The sequence below is a fragment of the Trematomus bernacchii genome, unplaced genomic scaffold (assembly GCF_902827165.1).
Source record: "Trematomus bernacchii unplaced genomic scaffold, fTreBer1.1, whole genome shotgun sequence".
Classification (NCBI taxonomy): domain Eukaryota; kingdom Metazoa; phylum Chordata; class Actinopteri; order Perciformes; family Nototheniidae; genus Trematomus; species Trematomus bernacchii.
The window spans coordinates 191,946-213,909 of NW_022987649.1; the positions used below are offsets into that span (position 1 = coordinate 191,946).

Below are 21,964 nucleotides of genomic sequence, written 5' to 3' on the forward strand. Positions count from 1 at the left end.
CTGCCTCTGTCTGCTGCCAAGCGCCCCCCCATCCTCCAGTGCCTGCCATTAGGGATAATTTGCCTGCTGCCAATGCTCTAGTCCTCCACATCCACAGAGTGGCATTATAGATAAATGTGTTGTTACCATGGCACCAGGTACTGGTCGCCATTGGTAGCTCCTGCGGCTGCCTGGACCGTGATTATTATGCCTTTCATAAGCCAGCAATTACAGAGAAAGCCTACATCTCAAAACCTACAAAATACATAATGGCCTACAATAACACATAATTGCTGTAATTGTCATTGTCATTACACCTCCATCAAGCACTCCTATGAACCGTCTGTCTGTGCCTGTGTGACTGTATTCAGCAGCTCTACACAGCGAGGGTTCAGAGAGTGCTGCTCTCTGCTTCCTGCAGTAACAGCACTTTGATCATACAATTCAATATTTGAAAGAATTTGTTCGTTCCTACATATGCTGAGGTAAATATTGTGCATTTTACTTTAATTCAAATATATAAGTGTAAGATTTTACTTACACTGCATATTTATTTATTTTTATAGTTTAATTGAAAGCTGGACAGATACTGTTAGGTAGCGTGGAAACGGTAGGACCCAAATGCAGAACAAAAAGAGGTAACAGGTCTAGAAACAAAAAAGGAGCTTTATTTACAAAGCTGATGAGAAAAAAAGCATGGCATGGATAACATGGGTAGCACTAGGAATAATCGTGACCAACATGGAGGGAGACAGGAAAACCCAACAATGAACCGACCAGGCACACAGGGGAAGACAAGACTAAATACAGAGAGGGGTAATCACAAGACAAGACACAGCTGGGGCAAGGCAGAGTCCAAAAAGGGGCGAAGGCCACAGCGGGCGAACTCAGGGGCCGGGCTCGAGGGCGAACAAGAAGGCGGCGACGGGACAGCTCCGGAGGCCGGGCAGGACCCATTGTCGGCCGGACAGGAACCGGAGCCGACGGAACAGGCGTAGACGGGATCCTGGACATGACATGGACCCGTGTCAACGGGACCCCGGACGGAGCAAGGGCCGGTGTCGACTGGACCCCCAACGGAACAGGACACAGAGTTGGCAGGACCCCCGGTGGAACAGGTGTCGGCGGGACCTCCAACAGGACAGGACACAGAGTTGGCAGGACCCCCGGCGGGACAGGTGTCGGCGGGACCTCCAACAGGACAGGACACAGAGTTGGTAGGGCCTCCGGGAGAACAGGTGTCGGCGGGACCCCCAACAGGACAGGATCTGGTGTTGGCAGGAAATCCGGCGGAGCAGGTGTCGGCGGGACCCCCAACAAGACAGGATCTGGTGTTGGCAGGAAACCCGGCGGAGCAGGTGTCGGCGGGACCCCCAACGATACTGGACGTGGAGTTGGCAGGACCCTCAGCGGAACCCCCAACGGCACAGGACATAGAGTTGGCAGGACCCCCGGCAGAAGAGTAGTTGGCGGGACCCCCAATGGGACAGGACATAGGGTTGGCCGGACCCCCGGCAGAAGAGTAGTCGGCGGGACCTCCAACGGCACAGGACATAGGGTTGGCAGGACCCCCGGCAGAAGAGTAGTCGGCGGGACCTCCAACGGCACAGGACATAGGGTTGGCAGGACCCCCGGCAGAAGAGTAGTCGGCGGGACCTCCAACGGCACAGGACATAGGATTGGCAGGACCCCTGGCAGAAGAGTAGTCGGCGGGACCCCCAACAGGACAGGACATAGGGTTAGCAGGACCCCTGGCAGAAGAGTAGTCGGCGGGACCCCCAACGGCACAGGACATAGAGTTGGCAGGACCCCCGGCAGAAGAGTAGTTGGCGGGACCCCCAATGGGACAGGACATAGGGTTGGCAGGACCCCCGGCAGAAGAGTAGTCGGCGGGACCTCCAACGGCACAGGACATAGGGTTGGCAGGACCCCCGGCAGAAGAGTAGTCGGCGGGACCTCCAACGGCACAGGACATAGGGTTGGCAGGACCCCCGGCAGAAGAGTAGTCGGCGGGACCTCCAACGGCACAGGACATAGGATTGGCAGGACCCCTGGCAGAAGAGTAGTCGGCGGGACCCCCAACAGGACAGGACATAGGGTTGGCAGGACCCCCGGCAGAAGAGTAGTCGGCGGGACCCCCAACGGGACAGGACATAGGGTTGGCAAGACCCCCGGCAGAAGAGTAGTCGGCGGGACCTCCAACGGCACAGGACATAGGGTTGGCAGGACCCCCGGCAGAAGAGTAGTCGGCGGGACCCCCAACGGGACAGGACATAGGGTTGGCAGGACCCCCGGCAGAAGAGTAGTCGGCGGGACCCCCAACGGGACAGGACATAGGGTTGGCAGGACCCCCGGCAGAAGAGTAGTCGGCGGGACCCCCAACGGGACAGGACATAGGGTTGGCAAGACCCCCGGCAGAAGAGTAGTCGGCGGGACCTCCAACGGCACAGGACACGGGGGGCTGGCGTCGGCCGGAGAGCCAACAGGAGACGAGGTGCTGGAGTCGGCCAGACCACCGACAGGACACGAGGGGCTGGAGTGGGCCGAACCACTGACAAAACCCGGGGGGCTGGCGTCGGCCGGGGGGCCAGTACAGGAGCCGAAACTGGAGTCGGGACCAAGGCTGCTGGGACCGGGACAGAGGCCGGAACCATGGCTGCTGGGGCCAGAACTGGGGCTGGAGCCATGGCTGTATGGGCCGGTTCTGGAGCCGGAACCATGGCTGTGTGGGCCGGTACTAGAGCAGGCACCATGGCTGCTGGGCACGGAACCGGAACACGGAACCATGGCTGTGTGGGATGGTACTGGAGCACGGTACCATGGCTGTGTGGGCCGGCACTGGAGCACGGAACCATGGCTGTGTGGGCTGGTACTTGAGCACGGTACCATGGCTGTGTGGGCTGGTACTAGAGCAGGCACCATGGCTGCTGGGCACGGAACCGGAACACGGAACCATGGCTGTGTGGGATGGTACTGGAGCACGGAACCATGGCTGTGTGGGATGGTACTGGAGCACGGAACCATGGCTGTGTGGGATGGTTCTGGAGCCGGAACCATGGCTGCTGGGGCCTGTACTGGAGCCCAAAGCATGGCTTCTGGGGCTCGGGCTGCTAGCCTGGGCCCGTTCTCATTTCATCAAATGTCCCTCCTCGACTCCTCGACTCCTCAGTCCTCCGGTAGTGACCCGGAAATGAATTTTAGCGCGCCATGTTGAAGGACATCTCATTTCTCTAAATGCACATCGAGGACCGAGCATCGAGCGTCGAGGAGGCTCTCTGGAGGAGCTATAACCGAGGATACACTGATGGGTCCTCCACAGTCCTCCACGGCTCCTTCGTGGATGCATTTCCGGGAACAGAGATGTTTCAAAGAGTCGAGACGCACGGCCGGACTGATCTCAGCCAATGACAGCACTGCATGCATCCCCTGGATATTATTTTATTAACTGCTTTCATCGCGACACGATGTTTACAGTGAGAACAGCTGTGAGGTCCGTGCAGAAAGCAGAGCAGTGTGTATAATATATATCACTCAGTATAACAGGCCTACTCTCTTTATTTGCTTTAGTTTAGTAGATATCTACAAACAAAGTCGATATTTTTCTAAAACCATTTAGTGCTTCACATAATAAAATACACAACGGCTGTAACCTGATTATATGCTTTAGGAGCTGTAGGTGCGTGTGTGTGGTGTAGGTGTGTGTGGTACAGTGTGTGCGTAGATGCAGCGGACAGACAGGTCTCAGTTGGTTTGGTGTCCTCTGCTTACTTGTAAATACAACTTTTGGCCCGTCATTTATTTCCCTCATTGTAGCGACCAGAGAGGGGAGAGGGGGGGGATATATCCAGTCTCTGATAGTGTTACGTTATTATGAGAGTGCTCTGTTTGATTCTGAAATTGTATATATTTATATAAATATATACATATGTGTGTGTATGTGTGTGTGTCTGTGTGTATGTCCGCATCTGTAGCCTGTTATTGTCTCATTATACTGCACTGTGAATGAATTCAAAGTAAATATATAAGTCGTCATGAACACATCTGTCCATCAGACAGAGGGCTGCTGTGCCTCCTGTCATCATTAATGGACGTCTCTTTAAAATGACCGCTCAGAGGAGAGGAGTTCTCATTTCTCTAACCGCCTGCTGCTTCCCCTCCTTTCTCCTCGGCTCCCCTCCTCGGCTCCTCCGCTCGCATCTCCTGTGGGCGGGACTAAGTCTCGAGGATAGGAGTCGAGGAGGGGAGTCGAGGAGGGACATTTGATGAAATGAGAACGGGACCTGGACTTGCGACTCCTTCTCTTATGAGCCTTTTGGAGGCTCCTTGGACCTCCAAAAGCCAGACGAGTACCCGAGAACGGCTCCTGGACAGGAGCAGGAAATGGGGAAGAAGCAGGGGTTGACTCCAGACGGAACACACCGAGACGTATGGTGTCAGGTTGGGAATTGGGAGGCAGGGGGCTAGCATGCCTGGGGCTAGCAGGCCGGGAAACAGGTTTGACCTCAACGCTACCAAAAAAAGTCCTCAATCCACTCGGGTAGTAACTCCCTTAACCAGGGCCTTGAGGTTACTTCTTGGCGTGCCGTAGAAATGATAGACTGCCTCTCTTCACTACTGGAGGCATATCGAAAGTCATTCCTCAAGCATGTTAAATTGTACGTCACCTCGTACAAGCTGCCTGCTGGGTCCATTTCTGGTCGGTTCATTCTGTTAGGTAGCGTGGAAACGGTAGGACCCAAATGCAGAAGAAAAAGAGGTAACAGGTCTAGAAACAAAAAAGGAGCTTTATTTACAAAGCTGATGAGAAAAAAAGCATGGCATGGATAACATGGGTAGCACTAGGAATAATCGTGACCAACATGGAGGGAGACAGGAAAACCCAACAATGAACCGACCAGGCACACAGGGGAAGACAAGACTAAATACAGAGAGGGGTAATCACAAGACAAGACACAGCTGGAGTAAGGGAGGCAGAAACACAAGGGCAACAGGTGAACACAATCAGACAATCAGACACACCAGGGAAACTAACGACAGGAAGGCAAACACAGGAAGAAGGAACAGAGAAGACACAAGGAGGAAACATTTCAAAACAAAGGTGGAAAATGAAAACATAAATTCAAAACCGTAACAGATACATAGACAAACTGAAAACAGCTATCCAATGAAAGTATTGGTGGATGATGGTGTGTGTAACAGCCGTCACTGGACACAGCTCAGAAGAGTGGGACGGACTGGATTGCTGCTCGCGACCTGTTAAAAAAACCTACCTGTCACTCAATTATGCAATACTTAAAGCATCAATAAATGAATAGTTAAATGGTTACGTCGATATATAAGTGTGTTTCATTAAGCAGATTAGTGTCCCTTAAAGTAAAGTTTGACTGTAATAGACTCTGGTATTGCATCTTTAACTTAATTTAAGTTTTAAGCAATTGAGCTGATTGTCCCGCTGCATTGTAGGTAAAAGGCATTTAGGTGTAGTTCTGAAGTTTTCTTGATAAACATTATGAGAATTTCATGATTTAACTATATTTTTGTGGATTATTTAAATGATTGTCTTCATACCCAATACCCATGGTTTTTCTTTTAGCTCTGAAGAAGGTACACAGTTGCATTAAGGTATATTTTTCACCTGATCCCAATGGTCCTTAGCTACTGTCTCATTTTCAAATAGTCACTTACCCTGTTTAGCAGAGCATCAGGCCTGCTCTGCATATTCTTCCCTTGCATATTCAAGTTGTGACAGCATGAGGAGCAGTGCTGTTTTCTTATATTCTATGATTCACGGATCATTTATGGTCCTTCTGTAACCTGGAGTTACAGTTGTGTAACATAGATCTTTTGCAGCACAATAGAAACAATATATATCATTCCAGTAGAGCATTTTTGGAATTTGCATCAGGAGGAACGCAAACAGCAGCAATAAAAAGACCTTTGAAATCTCTGGGCACATTAAACATAAACTAATTGGCATCAGGTAAACATTGTCCATCAACATTGATGTTTGAGCAGCAAGCTACTCTCGTCCTACTCCATGTGGATCATCTGGACCTGGAGCCATTTCTCTGTTAAGATGTGAACCAAACCATCTCAGACCTCACTGGGTGAGCCTGAATGAACACTTATTCTATTCAACCAATTTCCTTCAGGCATATATCTGCCAGGAGCATGCTGGTTAGTGGTATCGAAACAGATTTCAATGGGTGTATCTCTGCAATATGCCATACACACTCCAGTATGGATTCATGTATAATATTCACTCAAATTACATATCTTATCTTCTATTTGAAAGTAAAGCAATGTTCATTAGGTCAGTATCTGTAAAGTCATTCCTGGAAGTGAGATTCTAAAGCAGTACACTGCATCTGGTTATATGGTTTCCCCAAAATAAAGGATTCTTCAGGACACCAGTGCCTAACCACAAACACTGGCATGCCTTTATATGGCACCAAGCCAAAGCTTTATCCTGACGATGGGTGTATAGAAGCACCCTTGCTGAACAGACCTGAGAGGATCCTGGCTCATCTGTTTTTTGCAAAGGAAATGATGCCATCTTGGGGCGGGACCACACACTGCACCAATGCTTTGATCTTACAAAATGTGTCCCATGGCAAGACCATGTGACCATGTATGCCGACGTGAGGGTTACACCAAATCAGATATGCACTACACAATATTTTTATATTGTTCTGTTTTGTTAATATTATTTAGTTGTATTCTCTTTGTGGGTGAAAGCTGATTTGTACTATGCCTTTTAGGCCATCTACAAATTCCCAGTGCCTTACTGAAGATATGTCAATAGAATGGGGGGATACAAATAAAGTATAGTATTGTGAGGCTCTGAGAATATACATGTGCTTCCTCATGTCCAATGCTTCAGTGTTGTGAGGCTCCATCACTCAGAGTCTGTCTGTGAGGCTCTGACTGAGGACAGGCATGACAAGCCTGAGCCATATTATGTTACATTGTTCATTCTCTCACACTGGTGTGTGTGTGTGTGTGTGTGTGTGTGTGTGTGTGTGTGTGTGTGTGTGTGTGTGTGTGTGTGTGTGTGTGTGTGTGTGTGTGTGTGTGTGTGTGTGTGTGTGTGTGTGTGTGTGTGTGTGCGTGTGCGTGTGCGTGTGTGTGTGTGTGTGTGTGTGTGTGTGTGTGTGTGTGTGTGTGTGTGTGTGTGTGCAGTCTAGTCTGCAGTGGGCTGATAAAGCTCACTCTTCATGTTGAAAGGCCGTTCTGCTCTTCTTGTTGATTGGAGGTGGCAGGGACCTGAAAGTGACTTGTCAAATTGTCAGCGACACACAACGGTTCCCACACCAGCTCCCTGCCCCCCCCCCACCTTTACGTCTAAAGCCACATTTCATATGATTTATGCTCTCTTTTATCAACAAGCATGTACAAGGGAGAGCGTGTAAAGTAGCCACATCAAATGCTTTTCTATTTGTGTGTATGTCAATGCAGCATATTCCTTTTGTCATATCCCAAAAAAGGAAACATCCTTTTATTTTTATCTATCACCCAAATAAAAACACAATAAACTCATCCTCATTCCTTTTCATTTCAGTTGGGATCAAGTTATTGTGAATAATATATTTATATATATGTATATCAGTTTGAACAAATGAAAAACAATCTAACAATTTAACACATTTCAATTGTAAAAATATTCATTACCAAATAAATCATCTTTCCACCTTAACCATCAACACTGTCCTATGAATCCTCTCTCTAACTATATCATTGGAATTGGGAGGTATGGCAAAAACACCAGCCCACCTACTTTTTCTTTGCTCACACAAGTGATAATAAAAATGAAGCTGAATGTCCAGTTGTATCATCTTTGTGAAATAAATAAGTGACTTTGTATTTGATTATTCAAACCAAAAACTATGGAGTGAGGATGTCACAACCAGAGAAGCAAAGCTACACAGAATGAGAGTGAGGAGAGATCCATCCAGTCCCCGAGCACCTGAAGGGATGAGTTGATTTACTGTCAGATCTGTTGGTGGATTAATCCATAATCTGAGCCCCCCCCCTCAATCTACTGCTCTGCCAGACAGACCCTGGGGCCGAGCCCGCACACACAATCACATGGAGGAGTGACATGTTAGTTTTGTGTATGTATGTGCCCAAAATATATAGCCGGCAGAGGGAGTTTCTCTGCCCAGCGATTCAGACAAAGGCCTTCAATTTTCCACTTGAGCAGATTTCAATCTACACCCCCACCCCCCTCCCCCCGACTCCGTCCTCCCGTTGTTATTGATAGCATGGGCAGCTGTGATAGAGATTTGCCATTTAGTGTTTTTATTCATATGTTTTCCATCTTTGCAGAATAGCTGCTGGGGGGGGGGGGGGGGGGGGGCGTGCTCTGTCTACAGATAATGCAGTACTCAGTAAGACCATGTATTACTCCATCTTTTATGACATATTTCATAAAACGCTGTATTTGACAGAGCAGTAGCGCCATCACATGTTTCCAACAATTACCTTCCAACACTATTTTACTAATTCCACATGTTTTAAAAGTACGTAAAACAAGCAAAATGGCTGATAGTTAGAAACTCAACATGTTTTTCATGTTGCCTAATAAAGCCTGTGTTGAATATTAATAAACTGAATAATTATTTATTTATTTATTTATCAATTATTCAATTACATTGATTTATTAATCCATTTATGATCCGAAAGATCCTGTATTACTAAATAAAGAACCTTGAACCTTGAAGACCCAATAAGTGACAAAACAATTTATTTGTTAATAATAGAAAACATTCACAGGCAACCTTATTTGAATTGTATGCTTAATCTGCATAAATAAGAGCCCCCAGGTATGTAGCAATGAATTCAATAAAAAAGGATGTTAGGGTTATAACAAATCACATTTTAACATTATAGTTAAAAACAACCCTATATTTTTTCCTTCAAACAGGATAGTGATTGGACATGGCCTGGTTGAGAAAGTTAGACAATACATGTCATATTGTGCATATGTACAGTGGAGGAAATAAGTATTTGATCCCCTGCCGATTTTGTAAGTTCACCCACTTACAAAGAAATGAGCAGTCTAAAAGTATAAAAGATAAAAATGGATTTGCATTTAACTGTGGGAAATAAATATTTGATCCCCTTGCAACCAACAAGAATTCTGGCTCCCACAGACCGGTTACACAAGTCAATTGTACTCCTAATATCAACTTGTTACCTGTATAAAAGACACCTGTTCACAGAATCAATCAGATCAGATTCTAACCTCTCCACCATGGGCAAGACCAAAGAGCTGTCTAAGGACCTCAGGGACAGGATTGTAGACTCGGGGTTGCGGTCGAATAATCCAAAAATCAGCTCCTAAATTCTAACCCTATCGTCTATTCCTTGACCTCTGAGTGAAACGTCACGGGGTTAAGGGATAGTGGATAGGAGAATTCAAAAGGATTTAGGAGAAGAGACTGCGGTACTTTAGAGAATCCGACTGCACTTTCACTATCCGACGTGTTTATGATGCGCCAGCGGAGGTCATAAATGTGCGCCTGCTGCTGTGGGGAAACTATGGAAACTACAGTTTTCTATACAGCGGACTACAACATGGATGTTTAATAAGAACGAGGGACTACTGTAAACTCATCTAGAGACTCTGCACCGTGCTCTGATGCTGTTGTTTTATGCTTTATGAACGTGGACAACAGAGAAACATATTCTTCATGACCAAAGTTGGAATTGAAATAAAAAAGGAAAGTGAAACTTATGCTCGTCACCCTCTCCCTCCGGTCCACATTAATACAAATGATCCCAATACGTATGATTGTATGAAAAGATCTTAAAATCAATACAAATGTATTTATTATAAACGTTAGTCCTTAACATCTATCACTGTGTATATCACCATTCAAACATCTTTTAAAAGTTGAACAAACCCCACACAACTCAGTAAAGACTGTGAAATGTTGACTTTATTTGATCATTTCAGTAAAAACTAACGTTCATATTTCTCTTTTTGATTATAATACTGATGAACGTTCAAAACAAAGCACTTTGGCAACTTACCACTTACGTTTTAAAATGCTTAATATGCACCGTAACTTTCATGATATCATTTCTCGGTCATAATCGGTTGTTTCCGTGGACGGCCGACTGTTGTGTGACGGCAAATGCGGCGGCCGCAAGGCATTGTGGGGCAGCATTTTCTCCTCTCCTCTCGGTGAGGGAGGTCCAGTGGTTCCTAAGCTAAAGGAGGTTATAAAGGAAGTTTGAAACCTCCTTTCCTTTCATTTAGAGAATTCGAACGGCACTTATCATGGCTGCCACTGAGGGACTTCCGGGTCATTTCACTCCGTTAGGAAGGTTCCTAAGCTAAATGGACTATTCGAATGCAACCCTGCACCAGGCTGGGATTGGCTACAAGACCATCAGAAAGCAGCTTGGTGAGAAGGAGACAACTGTTGGTGCCATTATTTGAAAATGGAAGAACAAAAAAATGGGCATCAATCAACAATCAATCGCCCTCGGTCTGGGGCTCCACACAAGATCTCGCCCCGTGGGGTATTGATGATCATGAGAAAGGTGAGGGATCAGCCAAGAACTACACGAGAGGAACTTGTTAATGATCTCAAGGCAGCTGGGACCACAGTCACCAAGTAAACTATTGGTAACACACTACACCATAATGGATCAAATCCTGCAGCGCCTGAAGGTCCCCTGCTCAAGAAGAACATGAAAGGCCCGTCTGAAGTTTGCCAATGAACATCTGAATGATTCAGAGAAGTCTTGGGAGAAGGTGATGTGGTCAGATGAGACCAAAATTGCGATCTTTGGCATCAACTCGACACGCCGTGTTTGGAGGAAGAGAGATGCTGACTATAACCCCAGAACACCATCCCCACCGTCAAGCATGGAGGTGGAAACATTATGCTCTGGGGGTGTTTCTCTGCTAAGGGGACAGGACCACTTCCCTGCACCGAGGAGAGGATGTACAGGGCCATGTGGCGTAAAATCTTGGCCGATAGCCTCCTTCCCTCAGCCAGGACACTGAAGATGGGTCATGGGTGGGTTTTCCAGCAGGACAATGACCCTGAACATACGGCCAAGGCCACACAGGAGTGGCTAAAGGAGAAGCACATTTAGGTGATGGAGGGGCCAAGCCAGTCTCCAGACCTTAATCCCATAACAAATCTGTGGAGGGAGCCAGAGCTTCCAGAGGCCAAGCATCAGCCTGAAAACCTTCAGGATTTGGAGAGGATCTTCAGAGAGGAGTGGACCAACATCCTTCCTGAGATGTTCACAAACCTGGAGACCAACTACAAGAAGCGTCTGACTTCTGTCTGTCCAACAAAGGTTTCTCCACCAAGTACTAAGACATGCAAGGGGATCAAATATTTATTTCCCACAGTTAAATGCAAATCAATAATTATCTTTTATATAATGTCAATTTCTGGATTTTCTTTTTGATATTCTTACTCTCACTGTTTATATAAACCTACCATTAGAATTACAGACTGGTCATTTCTTTGTAAGTGGGCAAACTTACAAAATCTGTAAGGGATCAAATAAATATATCCTCCACTGTATGTATACCCGTTTCGCTATATCACATTATCAACAACATATAAGCATTTTTAATAGTAGAGCAAAAACAAAGGTTTAGGATAGGTTCATGGTTTTGGGTAAATGAGTATGTCTCTTAAGTTTTTCAGTATGTGAGGTGGTAATGTAGTCTCACGCTGTACTAAACACCACAGAACATGTTGAGTTTTTGATTAGCAGAGGACTCTCATGTTTTGTCCTTGGTGAAATGTGTGTGTGTTTGACCACACCATCATCCCCCAACTCCTGCTTTGCTCCTGTCATATTATATCAACTGCAGCCACTAGAGCAGGGGTGTCAAACTCAAATACACAGTGGGCCAAAATAAAAAAATGGGTACTAGTCGAGGGCCGGACTGGTTCAATGTTTATTGCAAAACGTATTGAAATGAACTTATTGCACATATTAAACCTGGAACTAACAAAGCTTCAATTATTGCCTATAAAAACAACATTAAACATTAAATAATCAGTTGCATTCATTTCTTATGGCTCTATCTGCAGCTTTTCCTCAGTCATTTCTTATGATTACATTTTCCCACAGGCCAACAACAGCTTAGAAAAAACTATTTCCCTCAAAGAAAAAAAACAAACATGCCCTGTTGTCGCAAGAAACAAAGTGCAGAAGGAAACATGTAAACTCAGTGTGCTGCTCTGTGATGCTAGTTCAAGCAGATACTTGGCATCTCATCTTGGGTGCAAGGTCATCAATGTTTGGGCTCAGGCTCTGAGCTGAGGAAACCCTCAGGATGGAGTGAAGGTGTGTGTGCAATATACCGGCGGGCCAGATCTAATAGTAATTACAAATTATCCTGCGGGCCGAAATTAAATCCACCACGGGCCTTGAGTTTGACACATGTGCACTAGAGAATGATTTGATGCATGTGGCGCCAGTGATCTGGCCGTAAGCAGTTTAGCCTCTAATAGGAAGGTTAATGGTTAGAACCTCAGGTCTGCATGTCCAAGTCTCTTTGAGCAAGACATTGAAACCTTTGGCGGAAGACTCAAAGGTGCAACGTAATTTTAGGTTTGATTATCCAAGATATTTATAGGGACATAGTCTAAATATATTTAGCTCAAAGTGGGCTGGGTAAGCAGTGCTGCCAGGCCTGGACTGGCTTTACGCCTGGCTGATGCACAAGGTTCAAGGTTCAAGGTTCTTTATTTGTCATACGAACATAGCTACAGAGTAGTTATGGCGATGAAAATCTTAGGTCACAGGCTTCTCCAACAGTGCAACACAATAATACAGATAAACAGAAAAATATAGTGCAAGTAAATATTAAAAAGTAAATACAAAAATAAAAATAGTTTAAAAAAAGTGAAATAGTGAAATAAGAGTCTATACGCAAGCTATTGGAATGATATATTAGATAAATAGATAAATAATTACTAAGTAGCAGATGAATGTTATGGATGTCGTTTCAACAGTTCAGGTGTTTAATAGTCTTATGGCCTGTGGGATGAAACTGTCCCTGAGTCTGGTGGTTTTAGTCCTGATGCTGCGGTACCGCCTGCCAGACGGCAGCAGACAGAACAGTTTGTGGCTGGGGTGATGGGGGTCTTTTATAATCCGGAGGGATTTCTTCCTGAACAGCTGGGAGTAAAGGTCCTCCATGGATGGCAGCTCCGTCCTGGTGATGTGCTGTGCAGTTCTCACCACCCTCTGTAAAGCCTTACGATTGAGGGCGGTGCAGCTGCCGTACCAGGCCGTGATGCAGCCAGTCAGGATCCTCTCTATGGTGCACCTGTAGAAGGTCAGGATGCTCTCTATGGGGCACCTGTAGAAGGTCAGGATCCTCTCTATGGTGCACCTGTAGAAGGTCAGGATCCTCTCTATGGTGCACCTGTATAAGGTCAGGATGCTCTCTATGGTGCACCTGTAGAAGGTCAGGATCCTCTCTATGGTGCACCTGTAGAAGGTCAGGATCCTCTCTATGGTGCACCTGTAGAAGGTCAGGATGCTCTCTATGGTGCACCTGTAGAAGGTCAGGATGCTCTCTATGGTGCACCTGTAGAAGGTCAGGATGCTCTCTATGGTGCACCTGTAGAAGGTCAGGATCCTCTCTATGGTGCACCTGTAGAAGGTCAGGATCCTCTCTATGGTGCACCTGTAGAAGGTCAGGATCCTCTCTGTGGTGCACCTGTAGAAGGTCAGGATGCTCTCTATGGTGCACCTGTAGAAGGTCAGGATCCTCTCTATGGTGCACCTGTAGAAGGTCAGGATCCTCTCTGTGGTGCACCTGTAGAAGGTCAGGATGCTCTCTATGGTGCACCTGTAGAAGGTCAGGATGCTCTCTATGGTGCACCTGTAGAAGGTCAGGATCCTCTCTATGGTGCACCTGTAGAAGGTCAGGATGCTCTCTATGGTGCACCTGTAGAAGGTCAGGATGCTCTCTATGGTGCACCTGTAGAAGGTCAGCATCCTCTCTATCGTGCACCTGTAGAAGTTGCAGAGTATCCTGGAGTCCATGTTGAACCTCCTCAGCCTGCGGAGGAAGAAGAGCCGCTGTCGAGCTTTCTTGCTGATGGTGGTGGTGTGAAGAGTCCATGTCAGGTCCTCAGTGATGTGGACACCGAGGAACCTGAAGCTGCTGACTCTCTCCACCGTAGTCCCATTGATGGCGATGGGGGCGTGTCCCTCTCTCTGCTGCTTCCTGTAATCCACAATCAGCTCCTTGGTTTTGCTGATGTTGAGATGGAGGTTGTTATCCTGGCACCAAGATGTCAGGTTTTCGACCTCCTCTCTGTACGCCGTCTCGTCGTCGTCTGTGATCTGGCCGATGACGGTCGTGTCGTCAGCAAACTTCACGATGGTGTTGGAGCTGTGTGTGGCCACGCAGTCGTGAGTGAACAGGGAGTAGAGGAGAGGGCTGAGCATGCAGCCTTGAGGGGCACCGGTGTTGAGAATCAGGGTGGAGGATGTGATGTCTGCCCGTCAGGAAGTTCAGGATCCAGTCACAGAGGGCGCTGTTGAGCCCAAGGTCTCTGAGCTTGATGATCAGCTTGGAGGGCACAATGGTATTGAAGGCTGAACTGTAATCAATGAACAGCATTCTCACATATGTGTTCCTGTTCTTCGGGTCCAGGTGTGAGAGGGCAGTGTGGATGGTGAGGGCTATGGCGTCGTCTGTGGACCTGTTTGCTCTGTAGGCAAACTGCAGGGGGTCCAGAGAGTCAGGGAGGGAGGAGGTGATGAATGATTTGACTAACCGCTCAAAGCACTTCATAATGATGGAGGTGAGTGCTACTGGGTGGTAGTCGTTGGGGCAGGTGATTATTGTCTTTTTGGTGTTTAAAACATGTGGGGACTACAGACTGCAGCAGGGACCTGTTGAAGATGTCTGTGAACACCTCTGCCAGCTGAACTGCACACACCCTGAGAACACGGCCAGGGATGCCATCAGGTCCAGGAGCCTTGTGTGGGTTAACCCTTTTAAAGGATTTGCACACATCTACCCTGTTTAAAACAAAAGGGCAGGGCTCCTGATCCTTCTCTGCACCCCCAGTCTGGCTGCTCTCAAATCGTGCAAAAAAACTGTTCAGCTCATCTGGGAGAGATGCGCACGCAGACACCCCCCGCTGCTCCTTTGTAGTCTGTCATTGTTCTTAGTCCCGCCCACATGTTCCGGGTGTTACAGCCTTTGAAGTCAGATTCCACCTTCTCTTTGTACTGTCTCTTTGCACTGCTAATTGCTCTCCGGAGTTCATACCTAGAATTCCTGAACTCCTCCAAATCTCCAGCTCTGTGCGCGCTTTCAGTTTGCCACGCACCTCGCCGTTTATCCAGGACTTTTGAAGACAATTCATGGGTGTTAGAATTTAAATGCAAATGGCCCTAAGATTCCTGTTTGCATTGCGTCACTTATCACATCTTCAGAGTCAAATTCATAAGAATTGTCAGTTGGCAAGTATCCACCATCATACGGTATACTTCAATCTCAGTAGACAGGCTTGTAAATAATAATAATTCAAAATTGCATTTGCATTGCATTCTTGAAAACACATATCTTTCGTGGAATTTTGAGATTTGGTTTGACGCGAAAAACAACGGTACTTGGTGAGGTGACGAAAGCCAATATTTTTGTTCTTGTCAATACCAAAATAGCTAAATAGTAATAATTCTCTCCTTTCACCTATGACAGGTGGTCTACAAGAACAATGACATCCGTCTCGAGTTGTCCCGCCTTGCTCGGATTGTGGACCCGAAGATGAAAATCCAGGGGGAGGTGTCCTACAAGTGTGAGAATGTTGCCACTCTTGACCCCATTTCTTTCGAGACTCCCGAGGCCTACATCAGCCTCCCGAAGTGGAACACAAAGCGGATGGGATCCATTTCCTTTGATTTCCGCACAACTGAACCCAACGGCCTTATCCTCTTCACCCATGGCAAACCTCAGGAGCGTAAAGACGCCGCCCGCAGCCAGAAGAACACAAAGGTCAGTCCATCATCTCAAAATGTCTTGCTAATTTCAACTCTTCTTAATAGAATGTCAAGCTGATGATATTTGTGAATAATATGAGGTCAAACGCCACCACACATTCTGTTTGGAAGGACTCACACACGCACACACTGTACAGTTTAGAAAGTCTGAAAAAAAACAAACACATAAAAGTAGATTTTTGTGTTTTTGTCATATTGGAACATCAGTTACATATTGTTAAGGTTTGGATAATTGTGATCTGGTTTATTAGCCCTGATGCATTTCAGCCATTTTTGCTGCTGACCTGCTTTCTGACCCCTGACCCCTGAAATCCCTTCACTACTCCTACCGTTAATTAACCATTAATCCCTGAGGAAGTGCACAACCAACCAATGGATTACAGATGTGTATCCATTTAGAATGTTGGTTGTGAAATCCAAAATAACAGTTTATTTCACTCACAAGCAAGTAGATTGTCCTGTCATTTAGGTCAATTAACCAGAAGTTCCAAAGAACAGTCTTTATATTATTATATTTAATCTTGAAGTAATTAGTTGGTTAACTCTCCTGTCGTGTTCGTTTCTCCCCCCTTACTTGGGTGTTTCCGGTCAAATTCACTTGTGTGTTTTAACTGCTCTTACATTAACACAAAACCCATTAATCATCACCACATTTGATTTATCTCCCTTTTAAGCTGTAAACAATGTCTCAGACGGCTGGTTTACATGAATAACTGCAGTGCGGTCGCCATTTTTGACAGGGACCACCATGGTGTAACAAAGTAGACCTCAAAATTCAATGAAAGTGGAGATCAGCAGTTTTCTATGTTCAAATGCCTACTGTGGAGGAAATCATAAGGCCTTGAGGCAATCAAATGTCAAACACAATATTTATGATTGATGAGAGTAGTAAATCGGCCAGATTTTTTCCAAACACAACAGGAGGGTTAAAGATATGTTACAAATAATTATTGCATAATTTCTATTTAATTTGGTTTTATAAACAGTTAGGCAGGAAAAAGTCCATTTGGATAAAAAAAAAAATAATGTTGTCTGTGATAACCCAACCCCATTTGGTGCTGAGGTAGATCTGGGTGTCATCGGCATAGCAGTGGAAGTCCAGGTTGAAGTGGCTAAGTATCTGACCAAGGTGCTGTGGCAGAGGAGTGGTTGTTCAGGTTGTTTGTGGCTCACGGTATCGAAGGCTGCACTCAGTCGAGGAGGATGAGGAGATTGAGGGAACCAAAGTCATTGAGGACTTGTGCATGCTAATAGATTACCGTTTCAATAGCATTGACCATTACTTCAAAAGCCTTCCTTTCATGTGGAATTTAACTCTATTGTGTATTTGTCATATGACCCGCCTTTTCTCACAGACAAGAACGATATCCTGTCTTCCTTTTTTTTTTTTCAAATGGCTTTAATTTGTTGGTTTCAAGGTTCAAGGCTTTTATTAGTCATACGGACATAGCTACAGTGTAGTTATGACGATGTAAATCTTAGGTCCCAGGCTCCACCAGCAGTGCAACACAATAAAACTGAAAAACTGAAAAAGTAGTGCAAGTAAATACAAAAACAAAAATAGTAAGATAGTGAAATAGTGAAATAGTGCAATAAGAGTCTATATACAAGTGAAAGGAATATGATATATTAGATAAATAATTTCTAAGTAGCAGCCAGATGAATGTTATGGATGTTGTTTCTAAGTTCAGGTGTTTAATAGTCTTATGGCCTGTGGGATGAAACTGTCCCTGAGTCTGGTGGTTTTAGTCCTGATGCTGCGGTACCGCCTGCCAGACGGCAGCAGACAGAACAGTTTGTGGCTGGGGTGATGGGGGTCTTTTATAATCCTGAGGGCTTTCTTCCTGAGCCGCTGGGAGTAAAGGTCCTCCATGGATGGCAGCTCCATCCTGGTGATGTGCTGTGCAGTTTTCACCACCCTCTGTAAAGCCTTACGATTGAGGGCGGTGCAGCTGCCGTACCAGGCCGTGATGCAGCCAGTCAGGATGCTCTCTATGGTGCACCTGTAGAAGGTCAGGATGCTCTCTATGCTGCACCTGTAGAAGGTCAGGATCCTCTCTATGGTGCACCTGTAGAAGGTCAGGATGCTCTCTATGGTGCACCTGCAGAAGGTCAGGATGCTCTCTATGGTGCACCTGTAGAAGGTCAGGATGCTCTCTATGGTGCACCTGTAGAAGGTCAGGATGCTCTCTATGGTGCACCTGTAGAAGGTCAGGATCCTCTCTATGGTGCACCTGTAGAAGGTCAGGATCCTCTCTATGGTGCACCTGTAGGTCAGGATGCTCTCTATGGTGCACCTGTAGAAGGTCAGGATCCTCTCTATGGTGCACCTGTAGGTCAGGATGCTCTCTATGGTGCACCTGTAGAAGGTCAGGATCCTCTCTGTGGTGCACCTGTAGAAGGTCAGGATGCTCTCTATGGTGCACCTGTAGAAGGTCAGGATGCTCTCTATGGTGCACCTGTAGAAGGTCAGGATCCTCTCTATGGTGCACCTGTAGAAGGTCAGGATCCTCTCTATGGTGCACCTGTAGGTCAGGATGCTCTCTATGGTGCACCTGTAGAAGGTCAGGATCCTCTCTATGGTGCACCTGTAGGTCAGGATGCTCTCTATGGTGCACCTGTAGAAGGTCAGGATCCTCTCTATGGTGCACCTGTAGAAGGTCAGGATGCTCTCTATGGTGCACCTGTAGAAGTTGCAGAGTATCCTGGAGTCCATGTTGAACCTCCTCAGCCTGCGGAGGAAGAAGAGCCGCTGTCGAGCTCTTTTGGTGATGGTGTTTGTGTGATGAGTCCATGTCAGGTCCTCAGTGAAGAGTCCATGTCAGGTCCTCAGTGAAGAGTCCATGTCAGGTCCTCAGTGAAGAGTCCATGTCAGGTCCTCAGTGATGTGGACACAGAGGAACCTGAAGCTGCTGACTCTCTCCACCGTAGTCCCATTGACGGCGATGGGGGCGTGTCCCTCTCTCTGCTGCTTCCTGTAATCCACAATCAGCTCTTTGGTTTTGCTGACGTTGAGATGGAGGTTGTTATCCTGGCACCAAGATGTCAGGTGTTGAAAGCTGAACTGTATCATCTGATCATCCTTGTGTTCAGGTGGATTTCTTTGCAGTGGAGCTGTTGGATGGCAGCCTGTACCTTCTGCTGGACATGGGCTCAGGGACCATCAAGGTGAAGGCCACCCAGACAAAGGTGAACGACGGAGCCTGGTATCACGTGGACATTCAGAGAGATGGACGCTCAGGTCAGTGGTGCTGCCCAATCACTGAGGTCAACTAGCTCTCATAATATATAAATTACCTTTTATATACACCCTTCTCTTTAAAGTACATACAAAATATCACTTTTCTTTTCAATTGTTCACTACTGGAGAATTTACTGCCCCATAGTGTCTCTTTTGATAACTTGACTTTTCTTCACACTGTACATTTCAAATTGATATCGAATTGAATATGCTATTCCTTGCACACTTAATGTAAATAATATTGTACTTTAAACATGTGTTGGCTGTAATTTGGCCGTTCATAGTGTTTTCACGGTGAACTATAAATGTTAGGTATACAATGAACTTTTTTAGTTCTGGTTTATTTTCTATTTTGATGTTTTTTTGTTTTGTTTTGTTTTTTCTACTCTTTTTCATTTCTAATGATGTGCAATGCCTTGTTTTAACATGCTGCTGTAGCGGGGAAAAAAATCAATTTGGGATCAATAAATGATATCTTATCAGGGACCTCATTTATAAATGTGGCGTACGCTCAATAGATGGTGTAAGCAATCTCTGTGATTTATAAAAAGCATTCTTGACGGGAAAATGTGTGGTCCTCCACGGCACTTTGACCCATGTGTACGCACAAAAATGTGAGAGATAAGAAACTGCGAAACCTTTCGCAGAAGGATGAAAGGAGAGAAATATGTGAATAGAATACCAACAATCTAAATATTACCTCATGCATCATATATGAAGAATTAATTTGCAAAAATGGATAAAAGCACATCTGAGTGCACACAAAAACGTTACTTGGAGAAATAAATAAATAAGGATATGTTATTGAAAACCACCCCCGAACCGTTCTCTTACATGTTCTGAAATGTATTCTCATAAATGATGCGGTAAACAGAAAGACAGAATTACCTTTTAAACTGGCGCCGTTTTGCATTTCTGTAGGTTGCATATGTAGATACGAGTGCATGGTTTTATATACTAAATATAGTAATTATGTTTAAAAATGTGTGTAAATTGATAAGCATTTGTTTTCCTTTACAAATAAAGATAATTATTATTATGCCGTTCGCCAAAACTTGATGGATCGCTCGTAATACACTAGAGGTATGGAAACTAATAACACCATGTGTTTGGTCAATTGTACAGCTGATGTCACACATCTGTTTTATTTCCTTTAACTGGTGGATAGAGTTGCTGCGGGGGGGTTGAGACGCACAGGCTGCAGTGGAGACGCTGTGCACAGCTGATTGACAGCTGGAACACAAACCACCAAATAAACAGAAATCATTTCTGTAAACAAAGTCCCAACTGTTTGTACATTTGCAAACCCAGCGTGATTGCACTTGGTTTACTATCATTCATACACTTCCTTTGTTCCTACGTACGCCATCTTTTCACGTGAATCCTACGCAAAGTTTTATAAATGAGGCCCCTGATCTTATCTTACTTGCATACTTTTATTGAGAACACTCATACTCAAGTTATTTAACATGTAAAATGAAATGAACTGAATTTAATATAATTATACAAACATATTTATGTGATAAAATACAACATCTTTCAAGTACATCTGAATTCTCTGTTGTAACTATGCAGCCCCTGTGTCTAATCTGTACTCCCTCCAACCCCCCCACAGGGACCATCTCCGTAAATAGCAGAAGGACTCCGTTCACAGCCAGCGGTGAGAGCGAGATTCTGGACTTGGAGGGCGACATGTACTTGGGGGGGCTTCCCAATGACCGCACCAACCTCATCCTGCCCACTGAGCTCTGGACAGCCATGCTCAACTACGGCTATGTGGGCTGTATCCGGGACCTTTTTATTGATGGTCGAAGCAAAGATATCCGTCAGATTGCTGAGGCTCAGAACGGCGCTGGCATCAAACCCTCGTGCAACAAGCAACCAGGCAAGCAGTGTGAGAGCTACCCATGCAAGAACCGGGGGGTCTGCAAAGAGGGCTGGAACCGATTCATCTGCGACTGCACCGGCACTGGCTACTGGTCACGCACCTGTGAGAGAGGTCAGTGCTTTTTTCTCTCACATAAACCCTGGACCATACCCAGACTTTTTCCAAGGCAAAGGCAACCATGTCTGAAATGATTGACACACTAAAGGGCTGGACCAGCAAGTTTTAAACAATCATCCAACAATAGTGACCGTGGAAGCAGTGGCCTATTTAATCATCACTTGGTTTGAAGGACAGAGTTTACTTACCTGAGGCCCCCCACAGAGAAAAACAAACAGCCAACTAGTCATTGGTAGATTTAGTAACATCCAATAGGCGCTTTCACACCAAGTACTTTGCTGTACTTAGTTCATCAGATCTTAGTTCATCAGAACTTAGTTCATCAGAACTAAAAAGCCTTCCGAGTAAATCGCCAGAAACGCCGACACCTCCTCATCTCCACCGCTCCCATGTTTTATTTTGTGTTGCCACAAGTTAGTCTCTCTCCATTTGTGTGCTGGGCTAATGCTAATGCTAATAATGCTAATGCGAGGAAAATAAAATGGCGGCTTCACAAAACTTTTTTGGAGTTTTACGGGGCGTGGTTTGCAATCCACCCAGCCAATCAGAAATGGGAACCTTTTTCTCCCACGAAAGTACCTGCTCTCTAGCAGGGACGGAAAAGGGGGTGAAAAGGTTCTCATTAACTAAGTTCTAGTTCCGGATTTCTTTGGTGTGAACGCACATTTTCGGAACTATATCGGAACTATACTGGGAAACGTACTCCGGTGTGAAAGCGCCTA

General features: G+C 45.7%; 1 protein-coding gene across 3 annotated transcripts in view; it reads left to right on the plus strand.

Annotated features, from left to right (window-relative positions):
• Window positions 1-21,964, plus strand: part of nrxn3a (neurexin 3a) — a 200,104-nt gene that overhangs the window by 101,905 nt on the left and 76,235 nt on the right. For all 3 annotated transcript variants that reach the window (XR_004556265.1, XR_004556266.1, XM_034134763.1), the window contains 3 exons: window positions 15,698-15,991; window positions 19,090-19,237; window positions 20,853-21,236. Coding sequence is in view for 1 of the 3 variants with exons in the window: in XM_034134763.1 (XP_033990654.1) it covers window positions 15,698-15,991; window positions 19,090-19,237; window positions 20,853-21,236 (826 nt within the window). In the remaining 2 variants the exon portion in view is untranslated. The remainder of the gene's footprint in view (window positions 1-15,697; window positions 15,992-19,089; window positions 19,238-20,852; window positions 21,237-21,964) is intronic.